Source organism: Pituophis catenifer, unplaced genomic scaffold (genome assembly GCF_029215685.1).
Source record: "Pituophis catenifer annectens isolate HBS135680 unplaced genomic scaffold, rPitCat1.0.hap2 SCAF_13, whole genome shotgun sequence".
NCBI lineage: Eukaryota > Metazoa > Chordata > Lepidosauria > Squamata > Colubridae > Pituophis > Pituophis catenifer.
This window is the reverse complement of record NW_027256893.1, coordinates 18,717,865-18,742,528: the sequence shown is the minus strand read 5'-3', so window position 1 is coordinate 18,742,528 and position 24,664 is coordinate 18,717,865. Positions and strand designations below refer to the sequence as shown.

Genomic DNA, 24,664 nt, shown 5'->3' with positions numbered 1-24,664 from the left:
CTCTCAGTGTACATAAAAGATATGTTCATCAAGAATCATAAGGTACAACACCTAATGATAGTCATAGGGTACAAATAAGCAATCAGGAAACAATATCAATATAAATCACAAGGATACAAGCAACAAAGTTAACAGTCATGCAGTCATAAGTGGGAGGAGATGGGTGATAGGAACGATGAGAAGCCTAATACTGATAGTAGTGCAGCCTTAGTGAATAGTTTGACAGTGTTGAGGGAATTATTTGTTTAGCAGAGCGATGGCTTTTATAGATATTAGATTTTTATCCTGCCTTTATTACTTAATAAATAACTCAAGGCGGCAAACCTACATGATACTCCTTCCTCCTCCTATTTTCCCCACAACAACAACCCTGTGAGGTTGGCTGGGCTGAAAGTGACTGGCCCAAGGTTACTCAGCCAGTTTTTGCGCCTAAGGCGGGACTACAACTCAGACTCTCTTGGTGATTGGCTCAAAGTCACCCAACTGGCTTTCATGCCTAGGGTGGGACTAGAACTCACCGTCTCCTGGTGATTGGCCCAAGGTCACCCAGCCAGCTTTCATGTTTAAGACAGGACTGGAATTCACAGGCCTGCTCTCTTAGCCACTGGATCAAACTTTCAACCTACGTAGGGTGATAAAGAGAATTTTAAAAATTAATATTCGGATGAAACCAGAATTGTTCTGATTAAGGACTCAATTAGGAAAGGTTTACACATTGTAGGACACCAAATGTAGTTTAGAGCTGGACTTGGGGCATTCTGTGAACACCTGTCAGGGGAAACATGCTCAGTGACCAATGATTAAGGCAAGCCAGGGTTTAATGTAACATGTGACAGAGCCGTGGTGGCACAGTAGTTAGAATGCAGTGTTGCAGGTTGACTCTGCTGACTGTCAGCAGTTCGATCCTGACGGGCTCAAGATTGACTCAGCCTTCCAACTTTCTGAAGTCGGTCAAATGAGGATCCAGATTGTTGGGGGCAAGAGGCTGACACTGTAAACCGCCCAGAGAGGGCTGCAAAGTACTGTGGACCAATATATAAGCCTAAATGGTATTGCTAAAGAACCATGGTAGCGTAGTGAGAATGCAGTTTGGCAGGCTAACTCTGCCCACTGCCAGCAGTTCGATCCTGACCGGCTTCAAGGTTGACTCAGCCTTTCATCCTTCCGAGATCGGTCAAATGAGGACCCAGACTGTTGAGGGGTGGGGTTGGGTGGGAGGGAAACCTGACTCTGTAAAGCGCTTAGGGAACGCTATAAAGCACTATATGGAGCAGCGGTATATAAGTCTTAAGTGCTAAGTGAACCAGATCCATAGTTTTGCCTCTGCCCTGCCTTGTGAAAACACGAAGTCTCTTAGCTCACTTTTTTTATGGGATTGGCAGGTTTTTCTATAAGCACATTTGGCGAAGCTGGGATGAAGAAGATGACGACTTCGACTACTTTGTCCGATGTGTGGAGCCACGTCTGCGTTTGTAAGTCCTGCGGAAGGAATTATTATTATTTTTTTAAGCCTGGGAGTATGGAAGGCAGTGTGTTACATGGAATTATGTCTATGGCGTGGCTTGCTAAGGCCAGCCTGCTTGCAATGTGTCGGGCACGAAAAGGGTAGCTGCTGGTTGGCTGTATTGCAAATCGAGAGAGGGGAGCTGGGAAAAGAAACGCAGGTACTCCTTCCTCACTTAACGACCATTCGTTTAGCGATCGTTCAGAGTTATGACGGTGCTAATAATACGGTAAGAAAATAGCTAATAAGTAAACGGGGACTTACGGTCCTTGCATCACAACAGTCGCATTGTGATTGTGTCACATAATCGCAATCCGAGTGCTGGATAAACCAGCTTACACTTACGTCATTCATAGCATCCTGCAATCTTGTGATTGCCATATGTGAAATCAAAAATAAAAGGAAGGAAGAAAGGAAAGATGGAAGAAAGGAAAGACGGAAGAAAGGAAGAAAAGGAAGGGAGGGAGGGAGGGAGGGGAAGAGATGGGAAGGAATGGAAGGACAGAGGGAGGGAGGCAGGGAGGGAGGAAAGAAGAAAGGAAGGAAGGAAAATAGAGGAGGGAGAGAAGGAAGGAGGGAGGAAGGAAGAAAGGAAGGAAGGAAAATAGAGGAGGGAGGGAGGCAGGGAGGGAGGAAGGAAGGAAAATAGAGGAGGGAGGGAGGCAGGGAGGGAGGAAAGAAGAAAGGAAGGAAGGAAAATAGAGGAGGGAGAGAGGGAAGGAGGGAGGAAGGAAGAAAGGGAAGAAAGCAAGAAAGTCCTTTCCATTGCATCTGATTCTTGGAGATTGCCTGGACAAGTCTTCCTGTGATGCCTCGCTGACGATTGCCCCACTTAGTAATGAATTTTCCAGCCTCTATTGCAGTGGTGAAATCCTCCGCCCGTGGCCACTGGTTCGCTGCATGTGTGGTGCGCACCAGACGCACGCTGTGCACGTATGCACAGTCCGCACCAAACAAGCACTTTTGGATTTCCTGCTTTTTTTTTTTACTTTTTAAAGCATTTTAAAAAGCATTTTAAAGTTAAAAAAAAAAATGCTTAAAAAATTAAAAAAAAAAAAAAGAAGTTCCGAAGATCAGCTAAGCGACTTGTGATCGTCGGAACTTTTAAAAAACTTTTTAAAGCATTTTTTTTTATTACCGGTTCGGCAACCCGGTAGCAATTTTTTTACTACCGGTTCTAATGAACCTGCCCGAACCGGTAGCATTTCACCCCTGCCCTCTTGTGCCGTATGTCGAGAACTACCTATAGGACAAATACTCAATGAAAGACTGGACAAGTTTAGTTGGCCGTTGGCAGGAGAGTAGTGGGTGGAGCCAACAGGGAAAATTTAAGGAATTCTTCTCCCCTTCCTGCATTCTGTATTTCAAGAATTAAATAGTTTTATTGATATTTTCGGGCTGAAAACCCAGCGATTGAAAAGGTAAGAGGAAAAGGATGCAGAGGTATTTTTTTTTTTGGCTCTGTCTGAGGCATTGCATCCATCTCCCACTAGATGGCAGCACAAAACTGATTGTAAATGGGTTGATGAAAACGTGTTTTGGTCATGAAAATTCAGTTTGGTTAGAATTATATTCACAACGTTAGAGCCGATCCCTCTGGAAAAGCCTTGCAGCATCTTGAAAGAGGAGGTTTGCTTGCTCCCCTTTTGGACATGCACCTTTTAAAATTAGATCGCCACCTTTTTTCCTTTCCTTTCCTTTCCTTTCCTTTCCTTTCCTTTCTTTTCCTTTCCTTTCCTTTCCTTTCCTTTCTTGTTCCTCCTTTCCTCTTTTCCTTTCCTTTCCTTCCCTATCTTCCTCTCCTCTCCTCTCCTCTCCTCTCCTCTCCTCTCCTCTCCTCTCCTCTCCTCTCCTCTCCTCTCCTCTCCTTCTTTCCTCCTTTCATCTTTTCCTTTCCTTTCCTTTCCTTTCTTCCTCCTTTCCTCTTTTCCTTTCCTTTCCTTCCCTATCTTCCTCTCCTCTCCTTCCCTCTCCTTCCCTATCTTCCTCCCCTCCCCTCCCCTTCTTCCCTTCCCTTTTTCCATTCTGGGATGCTGGCAGAGGAGAGATTGCATCCCAGGGGTGCAAACCCCAAGCTGATTTATTTGGAGAAGCTGAAAAATGAACGCATTCCTCAAATCACACAAACAGGAGCCTGCCTTTCTCCACTGAATCCTTAAAATGTAGGGGGTAACGTCTTGGCAGGGCAGAGCAAATGCCTTGCCTGCTTGTTGCTTGGCAACAGCACTGCAGAAGAGGCCTTATTTTTGTGGGTGCGTGTGTGTGGGGGGGAACGGGACCCCATCCTCTTCAATGCCCCTCTTCCCAAATGGCCCTGTAGGTCTGGGGATCCCTGCTTTTCTCCTTCAACTGAGGGATGTTTTGACAAGGTCTTAAGTGAAATGGATTTTGTCTGCTTCCTTGGGAAGCCGTGCCAATCTTCAGAAGGACCTTGCTGGTTGAGCGCAAAAAGCCTTCTCGTTCCAGCATTCCAGCCTTGTCTCCCTTCCACTGCAGAAGAAAATTGAGATGCATTAGATTTGCCGGCAAAGCAGATCTGAAGGCAATCGCGTTTCCCTGCAATTGACACAAAAGATATTTATTGTGGGTAAACGGTGGTAGATAGGAAATATGTCCCTCTCTATTCTCTCTCTGTCTCTCTCTCTCTCCCCCTCTCTTCTCTCTCTTCCTTTCACTCTCTCTCTCCTCTCTCTCTCCCTTTCTCCCCCCTCTCTCCTCTCTCTTCCTTTCTCCTCTCTCTCCCACCTCTATCTCTCTCTTCCTTTCTCTCTCTCTGTTTCTCTCTCTCTCTCTCTCCCCCCCCTCTCCTCTCTCTCTTCCTTTCACTCTCTCTCTTCCTTTCTCCTCTCTCTCTTCCTATCTCCCTCCTCTTTCTCCTCTCTCCTCTCTCTTCCTTTCTCCTCTCTCTCCCACCTCTCTCTCTCTTCCTTTCTCTCTCTCTCTCTTTCTCTCTCTTTCCCTCCCCCCCTCTCTCTCCTGAATGTTGCACAGCAGCAATTTGTACTCAGTCCTTCTGTCTTTCTGGAATATGTTTCCTCTCCTACCTTTAGGCAAGAATACCACTGCAAAAAGGACACGTTGCTTTTGGCAAAAGCTCAGTGCTAATTGATTGCAACGAGCTTTTGAAATCCAGCCAGAGGCTACAGGTTGTCCACTTCTGATCTACAATCCTAGGCTGCTGCAAGGCATGGGTGTGCAAAGGTGCACTGGCTCAGGACACGGAGGTTGCATTAGCTCGCACGCTTAATGAGGAACCCTTACGCTTGTTTTTCCCCATGAATTGGCCTAATCGCTTTTGAAAGCAGAGGGTCTGGCTGGGTCTTGCCGTCCGACGCAAATGCATGAAATACAGGAAGTTCTTGTTTAGCAGCTGCCTCGGATAGTGACCGTTTCCCAAATGCAAGGATAATAAATGGTAACAAAATATTCCTTTTCCAACCAAGGCTTGCATTTGCAACAACAATAACAACAAGCCTTCAGTGTGAAACTGATTAAAATCTTGTCAGTCTCAGGCAGCATCTGTTGGGAGCGTTCTAATCAACTGCTTAAGTAATCTGTCAAAATATCAACCCCAAGAGGACTAGGAGAGAAATTTATCTGAATGAGAAGAGAGACTTGAAACCCCGCTCCTCTCTCCCTCCCTCGCTCCCCAGTCACTTAGCAAATGATCGAGTCATTGGACCCAATCATCAGGAGACAGTGAGTTCTAGTCCTCCCTTAGGCATGAAAGCTGGCTGGGTGACTTTGGGTTAATCACCAGGAGATGGTGAGTTCTAGTCCTGGCTTAGCCATGAAAGCCAGCTGGGTGACTTTGGGCCAGTCACACCCTCTCAGCCCAACCCACCTCACAGGGTTGTTTGAAAAACAGCAGGAAAAACGTGTGTTGGATATATTCGCTTCCTTGGGTTATTTGTAAAAGCAATAAGGGGGAGATAGAAATAAATAAACTTGTAGATGTCAACTCGCGAAGCATTCCTGACCTGCTCTCGAGTCGCCATAGGCAGGGGGATGAGGAACCGAGCCTCCCAGCTGCAGCGAGGGAATTGCACTTCAGTCAAAAACAAAAGTACATTCCAGCCATCTCTATGTCAAGGCCATCTCCACGGAGACTCACAGTGGCCGGAGGGAGGGACTCTACAACCCACAAAATTGCTTTGTTGGGGAATGTGACTGATAACACACCTTGGGGGGTAGGGGGAAACAGGGTCAGCTGGGGTGTGAATTAAGTGAGGTTAGAGTTGGCTTCACTTGGAACCTGCCGACATGAAGCTCCTAATGAATATCTGGATTTCTTTTGAAGCTTGACTCCGAGGCTCATGATTTAATTAGGGCATCAGTTGGAACTCTGACAGTAGAAATTTTAAATTCAGGGGTTGCTGCATAGACGTCAGGAATTTTTGCAACGTAAGTATCGTTTTCTATCTTCCAACCTTCGGAATTCTAGGTATTACGACATCATGGAAGACCGCATCTCTCCAGCTCTGGTGTCGGACTACCACAGCCGCCTTTCTCAGTGCAAGGAACTCTACGGCAAGTTCCAAGTCCTGAGGAACAGCCTTTCGGCCTGCGATTCCGATTCTGAAAAGGACAACGTCTCTGTGGTGGAAGGGATGAAACTCTACGACAAGATCGAGCACCTGAAACAACAGCTGGAAATGATTGAAAACTTTCTATTCCGGTAAAGCAAATATTTAACGGCTTAAAAACTCTGGAACAAAGAATTTACGGCTGCCTGCAGAACCTAATCCAAAGCAGTTTATTTCCCCTCCCTCTCCTACACCCCCCCCACCCCCCGCACGGTTTAAATTCTTTTATGGAATAATTTTGTTTGCTTACCTCGGTCTTGGGGACCAAAGCAGAAAATAGGTTAAATATTTGATGGCAATTAATGGATTTAATTTTTTTCCCTCTGTTAAAAGTAGGGGGGAGGGATCAGAAGTCTGCCACCTGCGATTTTAAAAGCTGTCATTGCAGTTTTTGGAGTTATTGTAACAAAATAATTAGAATAACAAGAGTTGGAAGGGACCTTGGAGGTCTTCTAGTCCAACCCCCTGCTTAGGCAGGAAACCCTACACCACTTCAGACAAATGGTTATCCAACATCTTCTTAAAAACTTCCAGTGTTGGAGCATTCACAACTTCTAGAGGCGAGTTGTTCCACTGATTAATTGTTCTAACTGTCAGGAATTTTCTCCTTAGTTCTAAGTTGCTTCTCTCCTCAATTAGTTTCAATCCGTTGCTTCTTGTCCTGCCTTCAGGTGCTTTGGAGAACAGGTTGACTCCCTCTTCTTTATGGCAGCCCCTCAAATATTGGAACACTACTATCATGTCACCCCTAGTCCTCCTTTTCATTAAACTAGACCTAGCCAATTCCTGCAACCAAGTGTATCAGAATGCAAAGCAGATTTCTGACTTTGAGGCAGGAAGCATCTTAAGGGAACACCAATTATAGTATAAGCCAGGGGCGTCCAACCTTGGCAGCTTTAAGACTTGTGGACTTCAATCTCCAGAATTCTCCCTCTTTCTAGCCTGCTGCCTTAACCACCAGACCTAACTGACTCTCCTTAACTAGCTGCTTGGTTGTTGTTGTTGTTTTTTAGATACGTCTTTGGTTATAAGAAGCACGCTGGACTCAAGGCAAAAGGAACCCGTTCTTCTAATGTCACTATCACTCACATTGTCTGTGCTACAATCCAGTCGAGCTTCCTACAATGTCTGGTCAGGGACAAACTTTCTCCGGAACACTTCAACGAAGACATTGAAATCCAGGTTGGCTTGGTTAAATTAATTATTTCTGGATAGATCGGTATCTTCCCTTCTCTTTAGATGCTCAGAAGTTGGCTAGATAGCACTTCCTGGGTTCTTTTTTTTATAGCAGCCGTCAAGCTTTTATTTAAGGTTTAATTTAATTTAATTTAATTAATTCAATTTATATGCCGCCCCTCTCCGAAGACTCAGGGCGGCTCACAGTACATTTTAAAAAATCATTATAAAAAACATTTAAAAATTAAGAACATTAAAAACATTAAAAACTCATTCACGCCATTCATGGCCGGATCTCGCCAGATCACAAGAGCGAGATCAACGGCCCCAGGCCTGCCGGAAAAGCCAGGTCTTCACCGCTTTTCGGAAGGCCAATAGGATGGGGTTGTTAACCAGCCAGGTTTACTGAACACAAACACAATCAAAACATCATGGAAAAATGAGAAATAAGAGGAAACTAAAAAATAAATACTGTATTTTTCGGAGTATAAGATGCTCCAGACTATAAGACGGACCTACCTTTTTTGGGGGAGGAAAACAAGAAAAAAAAAATCTGCCTCTGCCTCCCAGCAATTTGCCTTCACAGTACTTTACAGCCCTCTCTAAGCGGTTTACAGAGTCAGCCTCTTGCCCCCAACAATCTGGGTCCTCATTTTACCCACCTCGGAAGGATGGAAGGCTGAGTCAACCATGAACCGGTGAGATTTGAACTGCCAAACTGCAACTAGCAGTCAGCCTGAAGTAGCCTGCAGTACTGCACTCTAACCACTGCGCCACCTCGGCTCTTTCAGATAATCTTATCTGAATTAGATGAGCTTTCACCTCACCCTGAATCCAAGTTTGTTTTCTGGCTGTTGTTCCTGTCTGTTTGTTCTGCTTTTTTGATACGCATCGCCCCACAACGTTGGGTTTGCCAGCTTTCATTATTTTGTGTGTTCTTTCTTAGTTCCACCACGACCCACAGTCTGCTTTGAATGCTTGCTATGAAGGAGACCGGGTCATAATCTGTCCCGGCCATTACATTATTGAAGGAGCATTGCCTATCGCTGATTCTGTTGCCCTAGAAGGTGAGTATTTTGGTGGAGGCTGGTCTATTTTTAACTTTCCTGTCTTAAAGAGAGAGAAACCCCTTTTTCCTGGATGGGAGAACTCTCATAGCACACATTTTCAGAATTACAGATTTGGAAGGGACCATGGAGGTCTTCTAGTCCAACCCCCTGAACCAATGATGGTGAACCTTTTCGGCACTGAATGCCCAAACTGGAGTGCCGGAAACCTGAAGATCAGCTGGCTGGTGCGCACATGTCTGTTTTTTGGCTGGTTTTGGCTGGGTTTTTTGGCTGTTTTCAGGCTGTTTTTTGGGCTGTTTTCAGGCTGGTTTTGGGGCCATTTTCAGGCTGTTTTTTGGGCCGTTTTCGTGCTCCAGCGCCCACGAAGACCAGTGCACCGGAAACCGGAAGAGCAGCTGGAGACAGTGTGCGTTCCCACAGAGAGTGTCTCTCGTGCCACCTCTGGCATGCGTGCCATAGGTTTGCCATCACGGCTCTAAACCATTTCAGACAAATGGTTGTCCAATCTCTTTTTAAAAAGCTCCAGTGTTGGAGCATTCAAAGCTTCTGGAGGCAAGTTGTTCCACTGATTAATTGTTCTAACTGTCAGGAAGTTTCTCCTTAGTTCTGAGTTGCTTCTCTCCTTGATTAGTTTCCACCCATTGCTTCTTGTCCTGCCCTCAGGTGCTTTGGAGAATAGCTTGACTCCCTCTTCTTTGGGGCAGCCCCTGAGATATTGGAACACTGCTATCATGTCTCCCCTAGTCCTTCTTTTCATTAAACTAGACATACCCAGTTCCAGCAACTATTCTTCATGTTTTAGCCTCCAGCCCCCTAATCCTGTTTGCTGCTCTGCTCTGCACTCTTTCCAGAGTCTCCACATCTTTTTTACATCGTGGCGATCAAAACTGGATGCAGTATTCCAAGTGTGGCCTTACCAAGGCATTATAAAGTGGTCCTGTTCCTATGATATTTATTCCAGGTGTTTCCAAACTACACCAAATTTTCACCGCCCTTGTTTATATCTCTCTTCTGCATGTCCCATTTGATGTCCCATATGTGTGTACATGAATGTATATTCCTATATATTTTAATATGAGAGTTAAAATTGAACAAGGACTATTAATGTAGGATTAAAAAAAAAGGGAAGAGGTAGGAAAAAAATAAGAGGAGAAAAGTGCAGGAAGCAAAGAAGGAAATATAAATAAACAAATTCAGATGTTTTTTTTACAGCAATCCTAAGAATGAATGTAAATTAACCTCTTATTTTATGTTGCTGGTCTGTTTGAATTCCTAAATGATGTTTTTATTTTGACACCATAGTGCAGTTATTTTGGGAATGACAGATTTGGAGATTCTGAATGCAAAGTGGGATAAAACTCTTAACTCCGAGGCCCATTTTATGCAGAGCAAACTTTTTAATATCATTAAACTCCTTTTTTCCTAGCTTTCCATATTCTGTTATTTAATTGGCAGCACCAATTGTCTATAATTAATTGTCTAGCGTTTCTGAAGGTGTATTTCCTTGATGAGCTCATGAAAGGTTGCTTAATTGCTGTTTTTTTTTTTAAAAAAAATCCCTGTTTTCTTTCTTAAAACTAAATCCAAATCAGGGAACAATTTAAAGAAAATGAGAATAAATTAAAAAATGAGGGTTTAAAATTTATTGTAAGCTAAGGGACACGTTCAGTCAAAACATTTAGGCCAGGAGGTTAAATGGGTTCTGCTGGATGATTGGATTCATTGTTGGTTATTTCCGTTGTAAGATGGGAATTATTATTTTTTTTTTCAACTTTAGACATTCGTTATCTGAATTGTTGGTTTAATTTTCATTTTTGGTTTTACTTTTCATACATCGCCGTGAGATGGATGGCCGCATAAATGCTATAGGCAAACAAACAAAAACATATAAGAAAGATGTGCTGAATATCAGTAACAGCTTAAAGTCTATAATACAGAGAGAATCCCAAAATCAGTTATAAAGCAGCCTAACTAATGATTAGATGATCTTTAGTTGATGCCAGAAAGGTGCCAGGCTTCAGGCAAACCTTAATGAACCAGGAGAGAATTCTACAATTAGGTTTCTTGTATTAAGAGTGCCTATTTTTAGGTTCACTCACGGCAAAATATTGTCTAGATCCTAAACCACAGAAAACTTTCCAGTAATGCTGTGCAGCGTATCCGATTTAAAGGCAAAAGGGTTTCAGATCCTGGATGTGCAGGAATAGAATAGAACAGAACAGAATAGAATAGGATTCTGAATAGGATTCTGAATAGAATAGAATAGAATAGGATTCTGAATAGAATAGAATAGAATAGAATAGAATAGAATAGAATAGAATAGAATTCACAACTTCTGGAGGCAAGTTGTTCCACTGATTAATTGTTCTTATGATGTATTTAATGGCAGGTGTGATTTACTTAATCACTGCAACAAAATGCTGTTAAATCAGTCCCAACTCACTTAACCAACCAGCTTGCTTTGCAACAGAGCTTCCGGTCCCAGTTGTCATATGTCAAGGACTACCTCTATGCTGTTGAGTCCAAAAGGTGAAGAATCTTTGTTACTTTCCGAGTTTGGTTTCCTTGCTGGCGTTTCATTACCCAACTAGGTACCACTATCAGTGCTACCGTAGAAGGGAGTGGGGGTTGGCTCTCTCTTTATATACCAACCCCATTCCCTCCTAGCACTGATGAGTTTTCCTGATTGAATAATGAAACATCTGCAAGAAAGCAACCAAAGAAGCTCATAGGGTACCAGGGAACCCCTCATTTCAATTCTGAGCTGCACTCATTCTCCTTTATTGAATCCAAAAACTGTCCCATCTGTGCTTTTCCATGGATACGTTCCAAAATCTTGAAGTTCTCTTTGCTAACACCCCAGAAATGAATCCTGGACCATATTTTCAAATTTCAGTTTCAATGCTCCTTTCAGCAAAGAGGCATTTTGCATGAAGCTGTTCTGAGCTAGGCTTCCTTAGAAATTAAACAGCACAAACTTAGTCCCGGCAAACCTCTTTAATTCATACAGCTGTAAATTACTTTCATGCACAGTCTGCAAGGCTTGATAAACAGTCTTTCAGTGGAAGGTTATCAACACCCACATATCTCACGTGGAATGCTGCCAAAGAGCTAATTGCCAGACGCAGGGCAAGGCCAAACTTGGCACAGAGTCACAAACAGAATTTTCAAATCTTGAACCGGCCAGATAAACTAATTGCTTCCTGCAAAAGCTCCCGTCCCATTTGCTTCTCTTTTATGTCTTATGGGAGGGGCCAATCATCTCCAAGCCTTACTCCCAAGTCGACCCTGTTTCCTTAATTGTTCCTGTGTCCTGGCAGCTCTGCGCATGCGCACACTGGGAACAGGTTCATGCTGTTCTTCTGCCTCGCTGATGTCAGACTCCGGAGACTCCGGAGGCAGCAAAGAACTACCAGATGGCCTTGGCCCCCTCTCTGCCTCTCTGCCTCGGAGCCCTCATCTGAGCCTTCCCCAGACTTCAGGACTGGCCCGTGTTCCTCCCCAACCTCCTCATTGTCCGAATCTGTTGCCAGCTCTGTTGGCCACTGGCGGGCCACAACAGAAGTTGCAGCTGGCTTGGGAGATAACACCCCCTGGTTTTTAACACCCCAGATCTTTTTTTTTAAAGAAACTGCGGGGTAGGCCAAGCTCCCTTATTCTGTCTGCAGGAAGAAGGTGAGGTGTGCCATTCATTCTTAACATAATAGGCATGTTTATTGCTCTTCCAGATTCTTGCGGCTTTCCGGAGCGAGCTTTTGTTGAAAGTTCATTCTTTATCTTGTCAAAACTCCGTAATAGAAAAAAAAAGAGCCGAAGGGGTTTTTTTCTTCTTCTTCTTTTTTTAATTTCCTGCTGTTTGGATTCTAATTTCCCCCCCTCCCCTTCTCTCTGCCAGTCATCTTTTCTTTTCCTTTTTTTCACCCTTCCTTTTTTACATTGTTGGTTTTTATGATGATTCCCTTGCTTTCCCCCCCCCCGCCCCCCTTTTCCTCCTCTCTGACGTTTGATTTATGCAGATATCCACACCAGCCTGCCGAACCCCTGCAGGAGATGGAGTTGCAATAAATTTCATTTATCGGTAGGGGTGAGGGATAAGCTGGTTTGGGCACACGAGGTGGTATCTGTGACAAATCGCATCCCCCGTCGGAGAGGTCAGGCAGACGGGAGCAAAGCGTATTAAAAGTGCGCTAGGCCAGCCTCGAGCCTGAAGCTCTTCAGGAACAAAAACCCGTGTCAAGTTTATTCACAGAGCCGATGCGGTGATTGATCGAGAAGTCAGGAAGTCTCCCTGCCTGTCACGGGAGCCCCTGTTGAAAGTCACGGAAGCAGAAGCGGTTTGAACGGCAGAGGCTGCTCACTGCGAGGGTTAATGATGCGGGAGGTATAATTGCAAGGAAGGCCAAACAAGAATTGGTTGTATTCTTGGCAGGATGCAGTTGAGATATGCCTCGGTTTTTTTTTAAGGAGGAAAGCCGGGCTTACTAGTACGGGGGGATCCTCGACTTACAACCATTCGCTCAGCTATTATTCGAAGTTAGGGTTAGCACTGGGAAAACAATGATTTAGGAGCGGTCCTCGCAGTTTGACTTTTGCAGAATCCCCCCAGCCATGTGATGAAAATTTGGGCGTTTGGCAACCGGTACAGCAATAGGGACGCGATGGCTTAGTGGCTAAGACGCTGAGCTTGTTGATCGAAAGGTCGGCAGTTCAGTGGTTTGAATCCCTAGAGCCGCATAATGGGGGTGAGCTCCCGTTACTTGTCCCAGCTTCTGCCAACCTAGCAGTTTGAAAGCACGTAAAAAATGCAAGTAGAAAAATAGGAACCACCTTTGGTGGGAAGGTAACAGCTTCCCGTGCACCTTTGGCATTGAGTCATGCTGGCTACATGACCACGGAGACGTCTTCGGACAGCGCTGGCTCTTTGGCTTTGAAACGGAGATGAGCACCGCCCCCTAGAGTCAGGAACGACTAGCACATATGTGCGAGGGGAACCTTTACCTTTTATAGCAATAGATGTAGCACTTAGACTTATATACCGCTTCATATTTCTTTACAGCCCTCTCTAAGCGGTTTACAGAGTCGGCATATCGCCCCCCCAACAATCTGGGTCCTCATTTTACCAACTTCAGAAGGATGGAAGGCGGAGTCAACCTTGAGCCAGTCAGGATCGAACTCCAGGCAGTTGGCAGAGTGCCAGCAGTTTGATCCTGACCGGCTGAAGGTTGACTCCGCCTTCCATCCTTCCGAGGTCGGTAAAATGAGGACCCAGATTGTTGGGGGCGATAGACTGATTCTGTGTAAACTGCTTAGAGAGGGGCTATGAAGCACTGTGAAGCGGTATATAAGTCTAAGTCCTATTGCCATTGCTCTTGAAACACAGGGTATTTTGACCCACGCTTCAAATATTTCAAATGACCCTTCCACGTATTTCAAACCTGAAATATTTTGCACGCTCTCTAGCATGGACCCACGTGCATGTCTAATCTTAATTAAATCCTAGCTTCTTACAACGCATCTCAAACATTTTTTTTTAAGTTGACAGCTTTACCATGCATCTCTTCATTCGATCCATCTCTAGAGTTTGGAGATGCTTAAAAAACAGAAAATATATGCCATGACGCTGATGGTATCTATATTCCCGGTTGCCATGTCGTTATGCTAGTGACGGGCCATAAAAGCTTTGCATGCTCATAAATTTCTTTAAGTGGTTTGGTGTAAACAATAGCGGATATCTGAGTTAACTTAGCCTTGCTCTTAAAAAAAAAGAAAAGCAGTGATGTTAAAGACTTACCTAAGTCTGAGAAAACAGCAGACCTTTCCCTTTGAATGATGTAGAAGTCTATAAATAGGAGATCTGAATCGTGATATAGTGTGACAGTGGAATCTAATAGATGCTTTTGTCATGATAAAATATTCAATTCTGTCCATTTCAAGATAATGGAAAGAAAAATCAGTCCTAAACTGGAAGGAGTAGTGTGGTCTCCCATTGCATAACATTCACATATTTATTGAATTGAATTGAATAGAATAGAATAGAATAGAATAGAATAGAATAGAATAGAATAGAATAGAATAGAATAGATTTGGAAGGGACCTTGGAGGTCTTCTAGTCCAACCCCCTGCTTAGGCAGGAAACCCTACACCACTTCAGACAAATGGTTATCCAACATCTTCTTAAAAACTTCCAGTGTTGAAGCATTCGCAACTTCTGGAGGCAAGTTGTTCCACTGATTAATTGTTCTCACGGTCAGGAAATTTCTTCTTAGTTCTAGTTTGTTTCTCCCCTTGATTAGTTTCCATCCATTGCTTCTTGTCCTGCCCTCAGGTGCTTTGGAGAATAGCTTGACTCCCTCTTCTTTGTGGCAGCCCCTGAGATATTGGAAGGCTGCTATCATGTCTCCCCTAGTCCTTCTTTTCATTAAACTAGATATACCCAGTTCCTGCAACCATTCTTCATATGTTTTAGCCTCCAGTCCCCTAATCCTCTTTGTTGCTCTTCTCTGCACTCTTTCCAGAGTCTCCACATCTTTTTTACATCGTGGCCACCAAAATTGAATGCAGTATTCCGAGTGTGGCCTTACCAAGGCCTTATAACATGGTATTAACACTTCGCGTGATCTTGATTCTATCCCTCTGTTATATGCTTATATGCCGCCCATCTCAACTAGAGGCTTACAACCAACAGAAACAACAAGATGAATCATTAAAACGATAACTATCGGCACTAATAAAAATTTGCCTTAAAAATTAACGAAGATAGGAGGAAGGGAGCAAGATGCACACAGGGAAAAGATGGGGTCTTATCTCAATCCATAGGGCACCTCCAGGATGACAGAGCCAGATGTTCAGGTCATTTCTGAAGGCCAAGAGGGCAGGTGAGGCTGTCACCTTGAGGACAGGTTGTTCTAGAGGGCGGGAGCCACAACAGAAAAGTTTCTTTTCCTGGATCCCACCAGCCCAAATTCCTTGACCAACACTTTGCAGCGTGCCCCTTTGGCCAGCCTGGGTGGGATGATCCAATCCCATTGAGAGGAGGTGAGGCAGTTCCTGAGATAACATTGAAATGGACATCAGGAGAATGGCTACTCACGAGCAATCTTGGTTCCTTGCTTATCGCTTGCCTTCTAAGTGTGGAGTATTGCAAGTCCTTTGGATGTCCAGCCTTTTGGACCTGGAGCTGGGGAGGTGCTTTAGAGCAGTGGTCACCAACTGGTGGTCCGTGAGAAAATTTTGGTGGTCCGCAGAAAAATTAGGCTGGTGGCGAAGAACCAGAGGGCCTTGTTCCAGTGGGACTGCCTCATGGCCTGGAACTGGCTGACCATCTCAGCCCGCTGAGCCTCCAGGTGCCTGTACCTGGCCTTGCACTCCTGCAGGTCTTCCCTCTGCTTGGAAAGCCTATGCTCATAGTCCTCAGTGAGGTGCTTCCGCTGAGCCTCCTCCTCGGTCAGATCCAATTTGAACTGAGCCAGCTGTTTTGCCAACTCTTTCTCATGGTGGCTGCTTAGCTCCAGCAACTGCTTCCTGTTGGGGGTGCCCCTCGACGTGAGTGACATCGAGTTGGCCACGCCCACCCAGTCACATGGCCACCTTGCCACGCCCACCCAGCCAGTCATTAGGCAGATCATAATCGTGGTCCGCGGGATTTAAATTTATGAATGTAGTGGTCCCTGGGGTCCAAAAGGTTGGTGACCCCTGCTTTAGAGTGGCCAAAGTATGCAAGTCATTCCTGGGGTGCTTCCTTAAAGAAGAGATGTGTCTTCTCCGGGCCCTGCAGATGGGCTCTGCAGTCCTAGGGAAACATATGCATTGAGGTATGGAGATCCCATCAACATCCCTAGGGTGTCTTAGAAGTGCCTTATCACAGCCTGTTAGCACCACCTTATCTGTGTTTTCCCGGGATTGCATGGCCATTGAGGGAGCCCAGGAAAAAGACGATGCTTCTTTAAAAGGTATCTTTCCCCCCAGCTCATCTTACCTTATTTGTTTGGAGGGATTAGCTTTAAGACGGTGTGTACCTTCAAGGTGTACGGCGTTATAGTTGGGGGATGGTGTGAGCCGTACCTGGGCACATCTGGGGAATATCAATTTGAGGAAAGCTAATTCAAGGGACGGAAAGCCTTTTTAACATTCCTAAGTGGTACATAACAATACCTTCCTGAAAGCAACGCTTTAAGCAGATAAGTGATGTTGCACTGATTAAGAAGAGTTGCTTCTTTAATCAAAGAATACAGGTTCCAATAAATTTGGAAGTTGTAATAGTGCTTCTTGAACTTTTGAGTGAAAAAAAAAATTGGTTGCAACATCTTTAAAATTGAGTCATTGTGTGTAATGCACTACCACGATTTTGGACAGAATAATAGAGTTGGACGGGATCTTAGAGGTCTTTGAGTCCAACTCCCTGCACAGGAAACCTGCTGTCCCACTACTCAGGAAGCCCTATACAGTAGTGGCGAAAATTGTGGAAACCTTTTGGGAAAAGTGTATTTTTGAGATTTGATGGCTAATAACACCACTTTTTTGGGGGAGTTTCAAGATAATCATATTCCACTGAATATGGAATGGCCTGGGAATAACCCAGACCTTAACCCAATTGAAAATCTATGGAGCTGACTAAAAGAAACTTCTTGGTCAAAAGCGACCCAGCAATAAAACCCAGTTAATAGAAGCAATCATTCAATCTTGGTTTCACATGAAAACAGCTGGAGAACTAAAGGACTTGGTTCACTCCATGGGAAGACGATGTAAGGCCATAATTCAGGCTAAAGGTTACCCAGCTAAGCGTTAACTGACATGGTGATAATTTTTGTATATCTCGTTTTTTTCTTGGTGATAATTTTTGTATATCTCATTTTTTCTACGTTTTTCCTTCTTTATACTGTAACTGCTGTTCTAATAGCAAATCCTTCATAAAAATTACTGCATTACATTCTTGATTAAATTATCTTTCCAACGATATATAATTTTATGGTACTACTCCCTCCAAAAAGTGGGGTTATTAGCTAGTTTTAGAAAATACACTTTCCCCAAAAGGTTTCCACAATTTTGGCCACTACTGTATGGGCATATGAGACCATTGAATATAGCAGATTTTTCTTTGTAATGCAGATGCATAGAATTACGATGTGTTTTTCACAATGTGTTCTTCTAGAATAACGCAAAGACCGATGATCACTGTTTAGAATAATCCCTGGCTGTTGAGCATAGAACTAGAGAATGTGTCTTTTCTATCCTATATAAGCATAGAACAATGATGAGATAATGTTTCTGGAGATCTAATAACCTACAAAAAGATGCCCTTTTAATTTTTTTTTTTTATTTTTGCAAAGGCTACGGACTGCCGGATGACATCGTGATAGAAAAGCAAGGGAAGCCACATGCTTTTGTTGAATGTACCGGAAAGGACGTGAAAATCTCTAACCTGAAGCTCATCCAACGTGATACGGAGAAAGGCATTCTGAGTGAGTTTGTTGAGTTGGCCTGCTGATTTCCCAAGTCAAATGAGGCCTATATAACCAATGGATGTTCTAAGATGTAACAGTATATCTGATAGCAATAACCCTTAGACCTATCTACAGCTTCACTGAGCTTTACAGTCCTCTCTAAGAGGTTTACAGAGTCAGCCACTTGCCCCCAACAATCTGGGTCCTCATTTTACCCACCTCGGAAGGATGGAAGGCTAAGTCAATCTCGAGCTGGTCAGGATCGAACTCCTGGCAGCGAGCAGAGTCAGCCTGCAATACTGCATTCTAACCACTGGGATAAAGGAAGGAAGGAAGGAAGGAAGGAAGGAAGGAAGGAAGAAAGGAAGGAAGGAAGGAAGGAAGGAAGGAAAGAAAATAGCAAAAGCACTTGGACTTATATACCACTTCACAGTGCTTTTACTGCCCTCTCTAAGTGGTTTACAGTGTCAGTCTATTGCCCCCAACAATCTGGGTCCTCATTTGACTGATCTTGGAAGGGTGGAAGGTTGGGTCAACCTTGAGCCCGTCAGGATGGAACTCCTGGCAGTGGGTAGAGTCAGCCTGCAATACTGCATTCTAACCACTGGGATAAAGGAAGGAAGGAAGGAAGGAAGGAAGGAAGGAAGGAAGGAAGGAAGGAAGGAAGGAAGGAAAAGCACTTGGACTTATATACCACTTCACAGTGCTTTTACTGCCCTCTCTAAGTGGTTTACAGTGTCAGTCTATTGCCCCCAACAATCTGGGTCCTCATTTGACTGACCTTGGAAGGGTGGAAGGTTGGGTCAACCTTGAGCCCGTCAGGATTGAACTCCTGGCAGTGGGCAGAGTCAGCCTGCAATACTGCATTCTAACCACTGAGCCACCATGGGTCTATTATATAGGCGTTATCTTCTGCTGGCTAACCTGTAACAAAAGCCACCAGGAGAGAATAGCGCCCAAGCAGCACTCACTGGCACCCTTAAATTGGTTGCTGACTTCTCTAGTAAAGTTAATGCACTGAACCATGAATCGACCCCATCGTTGGGTTTGCTAAACTAGCACAAAGCTAGTTTACCTAACGATCAAATTTTTTTTTAAAAAAAAATGGCAAGGTTAAAAAATAAACCAACGGGAACAGATTTGCAAGAAGAAAAAGCTCAGGAAAAAAAGTGGAAGTGTAAGAAAGAGAAAAAAAAAAGAAAGAAAACTGGAAAAAGAATGACTTCCAACTTTCTTTGGTAGAGATAAAAGTAAAAAGAATACACAAAACTCTTCTATGATTGACAGACAATGCTATAGAAAATGGAATCAAGGGCAAGAGCCACCAAGTATAGCATGTTGTAGAAATGCATTTGTTAGGGTTTTTTTTTTTTTTAAAAAAAAACCAGACTTGTTGTCTGAATGCAGTCTTTGTTTTGTACACAGAGAAATATTCCAATGGTAGACAATATATTTAACTCAGGGTTGAAATGTGGAGCCCTTGATATTCTCTGAACCTGGCTGTTTGTTTGCAACCAAGTACTCTTGATCAGGAGTGAAATCCAGCAGGTTCTGGCAGGTTCTGGAGAACCGGTAGTGGAAATTTTGAGTAGTTCAGAGAACTGGCAAATACCACCTCTGGCTGGTCCCAGAGTGGGGTGGGAATGGAGATTTTGCAATATCCTTCCCCTGGAGTGGGGTGGGAATGGAGATTTTGCAGTGTCCTTTCCCTGGAGTGGGGAGGGAATGGAGATTTTGCAGTATCCTTCCCCTGGAGTGGGGTGGGAATGGAGATTTTGCAGTATCCTTCCCCTGGTGTGGGGAGGGAATGGAGATTTTTGCAGTATCCTTCCCCTGCCACGCCATGCCACACCCACCAAGCCACACCCACTGAACTGGTAGTAAAAAAATTTGAATTTCACCACTGCAAACAACCAAGGTCAGAGAAGATCCAGGACTCCACAGAGAAATATATTTGAGGATCGCATCCTTTGGGTAACACTTGCTTCTTGATTATACCGTAATATTCAGAATTAAAAAGTTTTAGGGTATCCATTGTTCTAATTTTATAGCATTCCCCTTTTCCCATGCATTTCTTTTCCATGTTAATAATATTGATTTTATGTGCCTTGCTAAGACAGACAAACGGGATGCGTTTTCTTAGTTCGATGTTCAAAGTTTCTTTAAAAGACTTTGTTTCCTAATGGGGACCTGCCACCTCTCTTGTCCTCTTTTTCTCCCTCCCTCCCCCCTCCCTCCCCCCCCCCCGAATTTGATGAATTTTCGTTAGCTGTGTCCCTCTGCCTTTTGAAGAAGGTGATAATTAACACTTCATCATCTGAGATGTGGATTTGAATAACAAATGCTCCATGGGCTAGCAAGATAATTTCAGCACCTTTTATGTGAAAATATATTCACTCACCAAAAAAAAATATATATAATATAATTGGGGAGGGGGTGCTTGAGCCACCCTTGAAGAAAGTTATTAATTGCTTGCCCCTAATATATTCTTTAACAGAGTAAATTTATACATTGTGTCCTTTTCAAAAAAAAAAAAAAAGTTAGTGTTGAATATGAGCTTCTGGCATTTCGATGCGAGAAAATCAAGAACTGGTCTAAAACTTCGCCACGAAATGCTTCTTCATTCTCAAAGGTTCCTTTCTCCATCTTTGTAGTCTCCAAAGCGTTGGGCAACCAGCCTCCTGCAGATTAAAGATTTGGGGAGTAGCAGCCCAATAGTTCAAAGATTTATCATTAATTTTTTTTTTAACTGACTTGTTTAGAATAACGCTGTTCTGTTTCTTCATACGAGACTTTGGAAAGCCGTGCATTGATTGCTACTTTTATCATCAATGATATGATTGCGCTCATTGATTTTTAATCAAAGCATGTGTCATCCACAAAAGAACTTGCCTACCGGCTTGTGCAACTCAACATGCACCTGGGCCTTTGTGTTTCGAGACCAATCATCCAATGGATGGCTGCGTTTGTGCAAATCAGCCTCCGTTGACTTAAGCATGAATTGATGTACCCGACAAAAGATGTTTTGTTGAAGCATTTCGGAATTCCTTGTTTATGCTCGCCGGGAAATTTTTTTGCCTTTGAAGTCTTGTTTGTGCGCCCACAAATTCAAGAGCAAAATGTCTTTTTGCAGGTGTTCATCAAGGAAGGACTACTCTGGAAAACTGCGTGTTGCAGTGCGGAGTTACTGGAGTTGCGGTCCGGACATCTGCCGAGTTCTTAATGAAGAACTCTGACCTGTATGGGGCGAAGGTAGGAAGGGATATTTCCATTCGTTGGTTGTCTTCCTTCCCAGAGCATCAAAGAGCTTCTATGAATCCATCACTGTAGATGACACCTCTTACCAAAAAAAGATGGATTGACAACAAATAAAGTGTTCAAATAAAAAAAGGCCTGGGTTACCAAAACCATCGATGGCACATTGCAAAATCTGGCAGAAATCCAAGAATGAATATCTTGATAGCTCTATGCATGTCTGTTGAGAAATAGCTCTTGCTGTGACCTTCATAGGTCAAGGTAAAGGTTCCCCTCGCACATATGTGCTAGTCGTTCCCAACTCTAGGGGGTGGTGCTTATCTCCGTTTCAAAGCCGAAGAGCCAGTGCTGTCCGAAGACGTCTCCATGGTCATGTGGCCGGCATGACTTACCAAACAGTCCTCATTGGCTGATCTATTGCTATGCCCTATTCCAGTTCATGAATATACTCTGACCACATGGTCTCTCCTAATTTTTGACCTGCTTCGTAACCGTTTCTTCTCCTCTTAAATTTCAGGGTGCTGGGATTGAAATCCACCCAGGCAGCACCTGCATTTTGACGGGGAATGGGCTACACCATTGTCGAGAAGGAATCCTCATCAAGGTGTGTTCTAGCTCGAGAGTTGAGTACCTTAAAAAAATACACTGCACTTGAGTCTGTTGTTGAAAACGATTGTTTAGCTATTCTGGTTTTTCCCCTCTTTTTAACAATCTCTCTCCCCCCTCCCCCGAATTTAAAAAAAAAAAAACCCGCAAAGAACCAGGAATGGAAGCATGGCAAATTGTCTCCTTTGCAAACAACCAATGTCATTGCATTTTGTTCGTTTTGCGAAGTAAAAAGTTTTGTGTTTTTTCCATCGTATAGTAACTCTTTACGGTGCCCTCGGTTTTATTACTTCTGCGCCAGACTGGGAAGTATTACAAACCGAAACTGGAGTCGTTGTAAAATTCCACGAATGAGAATTGATTGGATATTCATCGTGTAATTAAAAAGTTCTCAACGTTTCTATACCTAAAAGCAAGGGGGAAAAAAATCTTCCTGATAGAATTTTTATTGGGTTATTTCCCTGTGAGATCAAAAGAGTGTGTTTGGTGAATCTCTCCTTCCCTTTGTCCTCACTAAAGACCCTGAAGCTAGTTTGGGCTGAAAGAGAGAGAAATTGTTCCAAGGTCGCCCAATAACTTCCATGAAAGCTAGGATTAAATCATGGCTCTCTTCTGTCCAGATTTGATAAAAACAACATTGCATAATACTGCAGAACCGATTAGGAAATTAGGAGGAGGATTCCAGAGGCTGCTTTCTGTACTTCTGGTTAACATCTGGATGGCAGATGTTGGCAGGATGATGAATAAAGGCAAAGGTTCCCCTCGCACATATGTGCTAGTCGTTCCTGACTCTAGGGGGCGGTGCTCATCTCCGTTTCAAAGCCGAAGAGCCAGTGCTGTCCGAAGACGTCTCCGTGGTCATGTGGCCGGCATGACTCAACACCAAAGGCGCACAGAACGCTATTGCCTTCCCACCAAATGTGGTCCCTATTTTTCTACTTGCATTTTTTACCTGCTTTCGAACTGCTAGTTTGGCAGAAGCTGGGACAAGTAATGGGAGTTCACCCCGTTACGCGGCACTAGGGATTCAAACTGCTGAACTGCCGACCTTTTGATCGATAACCTCAGCGTCTTAGCCTCTGAGCCACCGTGTCCCTTTAGGATGGAGAATAGCCCTAGCCTTTGTTATTGCTCTCCATAAAGTCATTGCATGTGGGGCTTTCCGTCTGCAGATAATTTGTAAAGTAGTCTTCTCAGAACCTTTGCACTGGATAAATCTCATGCAGTGCTCTCCCCCCTCTTCTCTCTCTCTCTCTCTGCTTTTAGAACTTTTTGGATGAGCAATTTGACGTGCCCAAGATAACCATGAAGAACAATGTGATACACAATAATGAAGGCTATGGTGTGTTACTGATGAAACCTAAAGAGGCTAGTGAGGTCACGCCAGAAAGCACGTCAGGTATGGTTTTATAGATGTTATTTACAGTACGGGCAATTGAACGGCATGGTGGCCTGGAGGTGGAGCTCTCGCCTCACAATCAGGAGGCTGTGAGTTCAATCCTTGGTAGCAGCAGATATTTCTCTCTTTGGACACAAAGGGGAAAAATATCTGCTGTGAGCTCTGTGTAGGCGTCGGGAAGGGCATCCGACCAGTAAATGCTCATCTCCATTCAGCCGCTTTGACTGCACCCCGATGCAAGGGATTATAGGGTCGTTAAAAAGAAAAAAAAAATTACAGTACAGGCAAATCCATCAGCATTGCCTTTAAGCTTGCAGAATGGGTATATGGTGCATGGTACAGATTGCAATGTAGCCTAAGCCAGTGTTTTCATACTGCAACAGTTCGGTTCCCCAATGCACCAAATCAGAACCAACCAAACAAACCGTATTATGGCCCAGTGTGATAAATGAATCCCTTGTAGATCAAGTCAAATGCTGTGAATCATGGGCTGACTTTCACCAACAAACGGTCAAATCAATTTGGTGTCGCTATTTCTGATTTAGAACAGCCGAAAGAGAGCGCGTCCGCTGAAGATGCCATCACTGAGATCTGTGAAGGTCCTCATGAATTGGATTGTGGTGAAGTGGACCCTTACGGAAGAGACGATGACGACAATGAGGGAGAAGGCAATTTTCAGATTTCAAAGGAGCTTTGGGCCACCTCGCTGGAGAAGAAGCAGCTGTGCCAAAAGAGACTGAGCCAGTTGGAGATCCCAGAGGCAGACAGCCAGACGTCTCAGGAGATGTTTGTGTCCATCCTGGGCAACCAGTTCAAGCGTAACGGGAAAGGGTGTTTTGGAACCTTCCTTTATTGACTTTCCGAATTATATTATCAACCCAACAAGAATAACCAGCCAGCTAAGCACTGACGCTTTCCAGAATAGCTAAAACTATTTATTTTTTTTTTTAAAAAAATAGTTTAAACCTGGTTATATTTCCTGTTTCACTGGGTCCTTCGTGTGTTCTTTTCAGCAGTGGGTGTTGGGTTTCGCAGCAGTGAAATGCGTGTGTTGGCTTGGAGCAAGTTTTGAAGCCATAACTTGAAAGTTGAAAGCTCTCCCATGAGCCTCCCCGAAGGGAGAAGCTTCATCCTTATTGGCTCTGTGTATCCGTTTATTATTATACTATTTATATCTAACATCGATCACCTCGTTTTAAAAATAAAATAAAGCTCTGTACGTTTAAAGGGAGACTGTTAGCGCTGCCCTTCTACCTCGGGACTGCAGGTAAAATGAACATTTGTTGTTTGACTAATGGCTGGGTGTCGGTTTCAGCTACATTGAGTAAACCTTTGTATTTAGCAAAATTGTCCTCTTGCATTACTTGTCCGGTTGATTGGGCGTGCAGGAAGCCAACACTGACTTCCAGACTCCAAATCCTCCCTTTCCGTTCCCCACTCCCCTGCACTATTGGCCATCTTCCAAGTCACTCTACCCCTAATCTACTGCTCCAGCTCAAAGGAATTTCCCCCCTCCCATCCCATCTCCTAGGGGATATTATCTCCAGGGAAAATAAGTAGGTGAAAAGTCAAACATCCCTTTCCAGACGCCTCCACTTTTCCTTCTTATGTCAGCACTAGAGTAAATG

General features: G+C 43.9%; 1 protein-coding gene across 2 annotated transcripts in view; it reads left to right on the top strand.

Moving 5' to 3' along the window:
- Positions 1 to 24,289, top strand: part of SHCBP1 (SHC binding and spindle associated 1) — a 30,216-nt gene extending 5,927 nt beyond the window's left edge. The window contains exons 5-13 of one of the 2 annotated variants that reach the window (XM_070952896.1): positions 1,383 to 1,472; positions 5,949 to 6,182; positions 7,104 to 7,272; positions 8,213 to 8,333; positions 17,663 to 17,794; positions 20,910 to 21,028; positions 21,549 to 21,635; positions 22,904 to 23,036; positions 23,582 to 24,289. In XM_070952896.1, the coding sequence (XP_070808997.1) occupies positions 1,383 to 1,472; positions 5,949 to 6,182; positions 7,104 to 7,272; positions 8,213 to 8,333; positions 17,663 to 17,794; positions 20,910 to 21,028; positions 21,549 to 21,635; positions 22,904 to 23,036; positions 23,582 to 23,892 (1,396 nt within the window). In that variant the 3' untranslated portion in view covers positions 23,893 to 24,289. Of the gene's footprint in view, positions 1 to 1,382; positions 1,473 to 5,948; positions 6,183 to 7,103; positions 7,273 to 8,212; positions 8,334 to 17,662; positions 17,795 to 20,909; positions 21,029 to 21,548; positions 21,636 to 22,903; positions 23,042 to 23,581 lie in introns of both variants that reach the window. The other variant, XM_070952897.1, reaches the window with a different exon arrangement.
- Positions 24,290 to 24,664: the final 375 nt, after the last annotated feature.